At 48.7% G+C, this 9,429-nt stretch overlaps 1 protein-coding gene across 1 annotated transcript; it reads right to left on the bottom strand.

Moving 5' to 3' along the window:
- Window positions 1-388: 388 nt before the first annotated feature.
- Window positions 389-9,165, bottom strand: LOC117869578 (interferon-inducible GTPase 5-like). The gene is made up of 2 exons (XM_034756543.1): window positions 8,702-9,165; window positions 389-2,915 (listed from the first exon to the last, which is right to left on the bottom strand). Exon 2 carries the CDS (start codon window positions 2,912-2,914, stop codon window positions 1,670-1,672), a length of 1,245 nt encoding a protein of 414 aa, XP_034612434.1. The 5' UTR covers window position 2,915; window positions 8,702-9,165; the 3' UTR covers window positions 389-1,669.
- Window positions 9,166-9,429: the final 264 nt, after the last annotated feature.

Here is a 9,429-nt window from a genome sequence, read left to right as displayed (position 1 = left end):
AAGCACTTAGAGGAGAGGATAGTGATCAGGAACAGTCAGCGTGGATTCACCAAAGGCAAGTCATGCCTGACTAACCTAATTGCCTTCTGTGAGGAGATAACTGACTCTGTGGATGAGGGGAAAGCAGTGGATGTGTTATTCTTTGACTTTAGCAAAGCTTTTGATACCGTCTCCCACAGTATCCTTTCTGGCAAGTTAAAGAAGTATGGGCTGGATGAATGGACTATAAGGTGGATAGAAAGCTGGCTAGATCGTCAGGCTCAACGGGTAGTGATCAATGGCTTCATATCTAGTTGGCAGCCGGTTTCAAGCGGAGTGCTCCAGTGGTCGGTCCTGGGGCCGGTTTTGTTCAATATCTTCATTAATGATCTGGAGGATGGCGTGGACTGCACTCTCAGCAAGTTTGCAGATGACACTAAACTGGGAGGAGTGGTAGATACGCTGGAGGGTAGGGATAGGATACAGAGGGACCTAGACAAATTAGAGGATTGGGCCAAAAGAAATTTGAGAGCTGCTATCTGGGTCACTGAGCAGGCTACAGCTCCCAGGTTGTTATTGTCTTGCTTCTCAGAATGTGGACGTGACGGATAGTGGAAGGTCTGAACCAAAGTTACGTCAGCCATTTTGTGTATCTGTGTCCACTATACAACATCCATTTTATGTGCCCGTGTCCACTATACATCCTCCATTCTGTGTGTCTGTGTGAGGTATACGCACACAGACACACATAATTTTGTTTGCAGGCTTCCATGTTCGATTCTGTTCACAATTTTGTGGCCTGGGCTGACATCCAGTTTAATCTTATTCGTGCACAGCCTGTTGTGAGGCAAAACCGAGACAGCTCCCTGCTGGGGGCAGGGGGGGGAAGCTTAACACTCCATAGAGCACTAGAACAGAGAGCCATCGAGATGACAAGCAAGGTCTGCTGACTTTGTGATGACAGTTAATGGTTGACCCCACCCCCGTATGAAACAATGGAGTCATACTGAGCCCTGTGTTGCTGAGGGATGGAGTTTTGCAAGAGGAGCACATGTCTGCTGGTTGCTGTCTGTGGTTAAGAATTTCCTTTGCCAAAGTCTGTGTGTTTTCCTTCCCTGACACATATTCCCCAAGAGGTTAAAATACCCGTTCAGAGCGTCCACAGCCTCGCTGGAATTCTGAGGTTGCTTCTCTGCTGACATAGCTACGGCAATGCAGCTACACTGAGACAGTCTCCCTAGTGCAGGCAACCCGTAGGCCATGTCTGCACTCCGGGTGTTCCAGTACTGCAGATGTAGCACCAAAGTAGCTGCTTTCGCCATCACGAAAGGATTTTTTCCATTGATGTCGTTACTCCACCTTTCCAAGAGACAGGAGATAGGTTGACGGAAGAATTCCTCCATCGAACTAGCCACATCTACCCCAGGGTTAGGTGAACTAACTACGGTACTCAGTGTGTGACATTTCTCACAGCTCTGTTCAATATGGCTAGGACAATCTAATTGTTACGAGTTAGCCAGGTCATAGTGCTGCTGAGAATTCACACACAGTCAGCACTGCAGGGGTGAACTGAGAAATTGTTTTGTCTCTTGGTTTGTTCAAGTTTGGGAAAATAAAATTGCAAAAAGGAGACTGGGGCTGTGGCAGTTTATCCTGGGAAGCTGAGGAGAAACTCTGCTTTGCGACACTGTTATTGGTTATTCTCTGCTCCCTCCAAAGCCTTTTTCAGGACTCGTTGAGCGTCTTCTGCAACTTCATCCAAAAACCTACGTAGCATTTCATAGATGACTTTGTAAGATCGCACTGCTGCTGTTGCCATACCAATCAGTGGTATCATGTCGATAACATATTTACCTTTGATCATACCTTCCCCTGTAGCCTCTATGAGCCGCTTGAAAGCCTCTTCTCTTGTTATATTTTTAGCCAGAGCACACTGCATCACAGATTTCAGATCATCAACAGACTTCCTAACCTGCTTAGCGATTGATTTGAGTGAATCTTCATCCAAGCCAAAGCTCTTGCAGTACTTTGTCATGTTCTCAACCAAGATCTTGACATCACACTCAACAGAGAGAAATGGGAAAGTAACGGCATTGATAGTGCACGAAATCAGGGCTTGTTTCCAGATCTGTTTCTGCAGGGCCTTCTTTTTCTCTTCCAAGATTTCTTCAGAGGTGCTGGGCAGGGCACAGAAGAGAACATGTCCCCTGTGAGTGTCGAGGTCATTTGCCAAAGTCTTCTGCAGTTGGGGAGAATCGTACTTGTGAAAGTCCCATCTCGAGACCAGGAAAACCTGTGGGGAGTCCAGCTCTAATTGTTTCAGGTTCTTCACACAGTCATTTCTGATTTTCTGCAGAATTTCCTGTTCATTGAAATTCCGTCTTCCTTTTCGTTCATTAGCCAAGTCCGTGTCCACCTTGGAGCGGACAAAGTAAAACTTCTTCCCCAACTTCTGGATCTCTTTGGCGAGGTTGGTGTCAGATTCAGTGAAGCGCCCAGCTGCGATGATGATGAAGAAATCATAGCGAGTAAATTCCATCTTGCTCAGGTATGTTCCTGCTGGAAAATTTGTTGTTCCAATCCCAGGCAGGTCCCACACAGTCACATTTGGTTGTGTGGGATGGGGATAGGAAGTGGGATTATTTGTTGTTTCAATCACCCCAGTCTGGGCAGCATCTTGGTCATCATCATTCAGGCTTCTTATGGCATTGATGAAGGACGACTTACCAGCGCCTGCGTTCCCTGTGATGGCGATGTTGAGTTTGGTATTTCTTAGCAACTCATCAGACATCTTCACCACAGAAAGGGCTTCTGAGAAGTTCCCAGCTTTGACAGCGGTCTGGAATTTTTCAGTTTCCTCCTCAGACAGACCGGGCAGTTTCCTGCCCCATTTTAAAAACAAATCAGCCCAATATGTTTTTGAATCTTCCGTCATCCTGGGAGAAGAAACACAAATTCCAGTCAGGATTAGGGATTTTCCCTCCCAGCGACTATTTACTAACCCAGGGTCAGTAGGGTCAGACTATTGGAGACATAAAGTTTAAAGGCAGCAGGAGTCCCTCGATTATCTTGTCTGACCCCCTGTATGTCCAGGCTACTCATTGCACCCAGCACCAGCACATAAACCCAGCAACCAAAATGAGACCAAAGCATTATCGCCCCCAGGAGACAAAATTATCACTTGCCACGGGAAGGGAACAGGTGGCATTTCCCCTTAGTCACATCGCTGAGCGGTTACTGGGACCCAGCAGGGCTCACCTCGACAAGGCCTAGCTGCAAAAGTACCTAGAGTGCTTGAGTCCAAGTCACAGTTCCCCTGGCACACTACAGGCACCCCAGGGGTTTGACGTACTGGGCAACTACTAAAATTACACCAATGTGTGATGCCGGGTGGCAAGGCTTAACGGGCAGGTACTGTAAAAGCATTACTTGGTGGGCAGAAATGACCAACCCTGACAATCGAAGTGTTCCCCTGAGCTCCAAGAGCAGAAATAGTCAGGGCAGTGCAGGTGGAGAGATGCAGCAGCCCAGCTTCATGCCCAGAGTCTCATGAAATCAGCTGCCCAAATAAATGGCTGGGGTAAGGCGGATTTCCAAGCTGGATTTCCTTGGCCTGCTGCTCCAAGGCAAAGCCCAGGAGGGGTTTGAATGACTGACACAATACTGCAGGGAATATGCCTCTGTCAGGGGTGCCCTAAGGCGGTCTCTTGATTGGAGCGTAGATCATGAGTGGAACCAAGTGTAGCAAAGAGAGAGCCTGGAGTTTTGGGCCTGGTGCAAGATCTAAAGCCTGAACTAAAGGCTGTGAACCACAGTCAGGCCATGTACTAAAACAGATAAGCATCCAGTACATGAACTTACCAAAGTTGATGCTAGTGTACAAGGCAATGGGTATTTACATAAATATATTCCAGCTAGTACAGATGCATCCCAATCTAGTACAAGATAAGTTGGTTTGGCAAAATAATGAATAGGGATGTTTTATTCAAGATATAAGGAACAATGGGAGGTAACAGATAGATGTCTTGGAATACATAAGGCGGTGTGTAAGGTGTGTATTCCAGACGTTTGTTTCAGCCTATAAACATCAGGGTACTTTACCTTAACCCCTTGGGTGGCCGAGGGAACAGTAAAAATTCCTGCTGCTGACTGACACACTCCTTGCTACTAGGCACTCAGGTGTCAGTGAACCACTAACCATGGAGCCAGGGTGCTGTGCCTATGGGGCAGTAAACCTGTTCAAGTGCCTCTGTCACCACACCATGCCTTTTTATGAGTAACATTGAGGTCTTCTGAATGAATAGACTACTTTATCTGCTGTTTATAATGATAACACTAGAGCACCAAGGACCGTAGCACCAGGCACCCTGGATAGCATTTTTAAAGGCAACAACATTGGAACCTTCAGTACTTAACCGCACAAAGTAGTACTATCGAGGTCTGCTGAACCTCAGAACTGGACAACACATAGAACAAACACACACACGCAAGCCAACTGACAGCAACTGCTTCAGACTCAAGCTCCATCTTGTGCAGTTTCCTGTCTCTGACAGTGGTCAGGACCAGATTTTTCAGTGGAAAATTTAAGGACCCCACAACAACTGATGTGGAATAACCTGCCCCTGTTGTTCTGCAATAGTTAGACATTGGGCTAAGCCCAGAAGCTGGAGGTTTAACATCCCCACCAACATTTTTGTTATGGTTAATTATGACAACTAGTATTCTTGATATCCAACCAATTATCCAACCCCCTTCCCAAAGATATAAATATCCAGTCCAAATACCCAACCTGCAGGGCTGGAGTCCAAGCACGGATCCAGTTTATGCTTGCTAATGCATGTTTTCTTAAGAGCAATATAACTCAGACGCACAATGTGTCAGATGAAATTTTACAGTAGTTTATGAAAGAATAAATGTATTTCTGCAAGGTTTGGAATGATGATCAATCCACAAGCAATGAATATGTGGAGCAGTGAGATGGTAACCAATGTAGATTCAGCGTATGGAACATAGAGCAAATCAACAGTGATTGGATGGTACATAGCATCTTATGAGAGCCCAATACACACTGTGATTGCAATCCCAAGCACATGTAAACGCAGAATCAATCAATCAAATCAGTGTGTAAACGCATCAGCGGTAGCTCACTCTGCAGCTCAGGGTACAACCACACAGTTTGTACTCAGAACAGCTAGCCCATGCCGCTACTGCCCGTGTTAGCAGAGCTACACTCTATTTTTAGTGTGCTAGTTCCATGAGAGCGAGTGTGAGGATGTCTCTGCGAGCAGGGAATCGCACCCCAGCTCCAAGTGTAGATGGACTCTGACTTGGGCTCACGGTCCTGCATTAAAGCAGCAAGAGCTGACATCTGGGTCGCTGAGGAGCAGGCTACAGCTCCCAGGTTGCTACTGTCTTAGTGTTCAGAATGTGGACGTGACAGATTGTGGAACATCTGAACCAAGTTATGACATCCATTTTGTGTGTCCGTGTGAAGTATACCCTATCCATTTTGTGTATCCGTGTGAGGTATACACCATCCATTTTGTGTGTCCGTGTGAGGTATACACCATCCATTTTGTCTGGAGGATTCCTTGTTGGATTCTATTCATGTTTTTATGGCCTGGATTGAAATCCAGTTTAATCTTGTCGATGCACAGACTGTTGTGAGACAATACCGAAACATCTCCCCTGCTGGCAGGGGAGCATAACACCCCAGAGACCACTATAACAGAGAGCCATTGAGATGACAAGCAGGGGTTACTCACTTTGTAATGACTCTTTACAGCTGGCCCCACCCCATGAAACAATGGGGTCGCATGAAGCCCTGTATGGCTGGGGGATGGAGTTTCGCAATAGGAGTGCATGGTGGCTGGTTGGTGGCTGTGGTTAAGAATTTCGTTTGCCAAAGCCTGTGTGTTTTCCTTCCCTGCCACATGTTCCCCAGAAGGCTAAAATGCAAGTTCAGCATTTTCACAGCCTCTTTGGAATTCTGATGCTACTGACAGACAACTTGGGGCACTCTGGAGGTCTCAGCAGTGGCGCTGGAGTCGAGGGCAGGTGGCCAGCAGCGCCCACCTCCCAAGGAAGGATGCCAAAGAAGAGATCTGGCCCCAGGAGTGGTTTAGGAGCCCCAGAGTTAGAAATTAGTAGACTTGTCCCAGATCTGGCACACCCCTCACCAATGTGGTTATGCCGACCTAACCCCAGTGTAGATGCAGCTATGGCCATGGAAGAATGCATCTGTCAATGTAGCTACCATCACTGGGGGTAGTGATGTACTTAAAGCGATGGAAAAACCCTTTCCTTCTGCATGGGTGCATCTACTTTTTTTACTGACATAGCTACGACAATTTAGCTACGCTGCTATACAGTCTCCGTAGTGCAGACGGACCCATAGGCCATGTCTCCACTCTGGCTGGTCTAGTACTGCAGCTGTAGCACCTTAGTATAGATGCTTCCTACATCAACAAAAGGTTTTTTTCCATCGATTTATTTAATCCATCTTTCCAAGAGACAGGAGCTAAGCTGACGAAAGAATTCTTCTGTTGATTTAGTCACTTCTACACCAGGGGTTAGCTCAACATAACTATGGTGCTCAGGATGTGACATTTTTCACAGCCCAGTACACGATATCTGGGTTGATATCATTGTTAAGTGTAGGAGAGGACGTAGTGTTGCTGAGAATTCACACCTCTGCTCAGTGTTATTAGTAACACAGGTGAGGAGTGTGTGCTTAATATGGTATTTCATCAGACAGTGTCCCCTTAAGCTTTTCCTGTGGGGTGATCAAAGAAATTGTAGAAGCTGCGAATTTGACCTCAGTTTTGTCTGGTTCCAGCTGTAATAAAAATAATCTTCATTGAAAGGAAAACAACTACCTGTTCCCTCCCGTTCCCCAGTCTTAGTCAGTTTCACTCTCTTCTGACACATTACATGTGAGAAGGAAGGAAACGCCCCCTCCTCTCTCCTCAGTGCAGTCTCCACTAGTTATGGGGTTGGTGTCAGATGTGTTGGTCTTTTGTTCTTTGTCACAGGGTTGCTGGTCCCTCTAACTGAAGTGGATCCAATCCTCCCTCTCCCTCCCTGTTCCCGAACAGGAGCTCCCAGCTGGGCCAAAGAAAGGGGCAGGACTGCACTTGGGGTGATACAGATCAGAGAGGGCACGTCTACACTGCACTGGAAACCTGGGTATGTGGGACACAAGCTTGTGGACTCAGTGTTTTCAAGCCTGCGTTTGAGCATCCACACTGGGGCGGGTATGTCTACTCAAGCTGAAAATGACACCTTCCCTCTCCACTGCAGACATATCCCTAGACAGAGCTGGTCACGTCACCTTGGGATGGTTGCCTAACACTTCACATTATAAGCCCCTCTTTTCAGTTGCTTATAACTTTGCCAAACTTGAACCAGTCACCCTGAAGTTTCCTAGGACAGGCATCTGCCTCAGGCAGATTTTTGGTACGTTTCTGCTCGGATGGCTCGGGCCATTTCCAAGAGCGAAGCTAAGGGGGGAAAAGCACATTGTTTTTCCAGATGAAGAATTCTTACAATGGTTTCATTGAGAAGCTCTAGTGCCCCCAAGCTTTGGAGCAGGGACCTCAACACCTGAGTTTTGGCAGGAGGACATGCCAGGGACAGGCCTTGACCATCTCTGTGAAAACCCTCCCCAGATTGGCCAACTTAAGTTCTTCCCAGTGCAACCGACCCCCAGCCCCAGGCCCCAAATAAAATTCCTGATTGCAGATGTGCAGTAAGATGTGCAGCTTAAGAATTTGACATCTAAATTCTCTGAAGACTGTCTGTACTGAGTATGCTCCATGCCAGCGCTGAGCAGAACTTTTCCTGCAATTGTTTCTCACAGCTGGCACTGGGACAAAGAGGGGTGGAGAGACGGGACTGAGACAGAGCTTTCCCAGCTCTGGCCCCAGGGCTCCTCCTGCAGCTCGGCTCTGGCTCCCCGTCGGAGCAGCTGGTCTGTGCCGCCCAAGCGCCCGGCTCCCCCTCCTCTGCCCCCAGGCCAGCTCCGGCTGCTTCTCTCCCATTATCTCTGCCCTGCCTGGGCTCAGGCAGCCCCAGCTCATATGTAGGATGGACCCTGAGATCCTGACTCCCTCATTGACCTGCCTCAGCTGTCCCTTGGGCTGCGCTGGAGTGTGACCCTCTGCCCATTGGCCCCAGGGACAGTCAGTCTCAGGAACCTGACTCCCCTTCTGCCCTTCCCCCTTCTTGTGGTATCGGGAGAGGCCCACCAAAAAAAAAAAAAACAAAAAACCCTCACTAAGTTTTAGTGTGGGGCCAACAGCTCCCTAACTTTTAGCATCATTTTCTTACTTTTCTCTGATTGTCCCAACTGAAAACAAAGTCAGAGACAGTGGTGAAAACTCCCCTTTTCCACAGTTTTATCCCCCTGCTCACCAGGCCCAGGCGTTGCATCCCTCAGACAATTCAACAAACGGGTTCCCCAGAAAAGCCTCCCATAAAATCAGACAAAGGGACGGCTCCCCTCCCCTCCCCCACCGCCCCTAGGTCCCCCAGGCAGGGGAGGCACAGACACAAGCCCCCATGTGTGGGGGTGGCTGGTCCCCAGGGGAATGCAGGGGCCCTAAAGCTGCCTGGGCCTAAAGCTAAAGGAAGTTGTTAGTGGTCCAAGCACATCAAATACCCAACAGCAAGTTCCCCTGTCCTCTGGCACCATCATGGTGCAGCCGACCTGGGGACGTACCTTACACAGCCTGTGCTGATGCACCGTCCTGTGTCCTGGAGCCCCTGGTGGGTCGGGGGAAACCAGCCTTTGCTGCTGGAACAAAATCAGCTGCTGGGGGAAACTCCCCGAGACTTTGCTTCAGCCGCTAAAACCAAGAGAAGGGACTGAATTTTCTCCACTGATGGACGAGGTCCCGGTTCTAGTGAGGCTCTGGGCAGGGCTGAGCAAGCAGAGGGTTTTTGTAGCCTGGGCTGGAACAGGATTCGGTCCCTCCCCTCGTGGGAACAGATCCTAGATTAACCCTGTTCGGTTTTTCTGATATTTTTCTGTTGTCTGTGTCGGCAGAATCTGAATGAGCTCTCCCCTGACATCCAGTGGTGAGCTGTGGAAGAGGCCTTCCGGAGCTGATCTCCTTCGCCTGGGCACACCCACCCTGCCTGGGGGCTCAGCACGATGGGATTGCTTGCCCGAGCCATCAGATTGGGCTGGTGTTGGATGCCCAGTCTCCTTGTTATTGTGGAAGGTAATAAAAGGTTATTATCTGTGCAAAGGTGAAAGTAAGCCGGTGCACCAATAAGATAGTGACCAACTGGGGGCAGGGCTCTGATCCAGCCCCCTTACCCAGTCCTGGCCCCACCCCAAGCTGAGGCCAGGAGCAAAGTCCTGGGCACATGGGGCAGGGAGCCGGGACCCCAGCACACGTGGCCGGCAACAGAGCCCCAGGAGCACAGGGCTGGTAGCCAGGA

This window comes from Trachemys scripta, chromosome 24 (assembly GCF_013100865.1).
Source record: "Trachemys scripta elegans isolate TJP31775 chromosome 24, CAS_Tse_1.0, whole genome shotgun sequence".
Taxonomy (NCBI): domain Eukaryota; kingdom Metazoa; phylum Chordata; order Testudines; family Emydidae; genus Trachemys; species Trachemys scripta.
The sequence above is the reverse complement of the archived record's forward strand: the minus strand, read 5'-3'. Positions and strand labels throughout refer to the sequence as shown.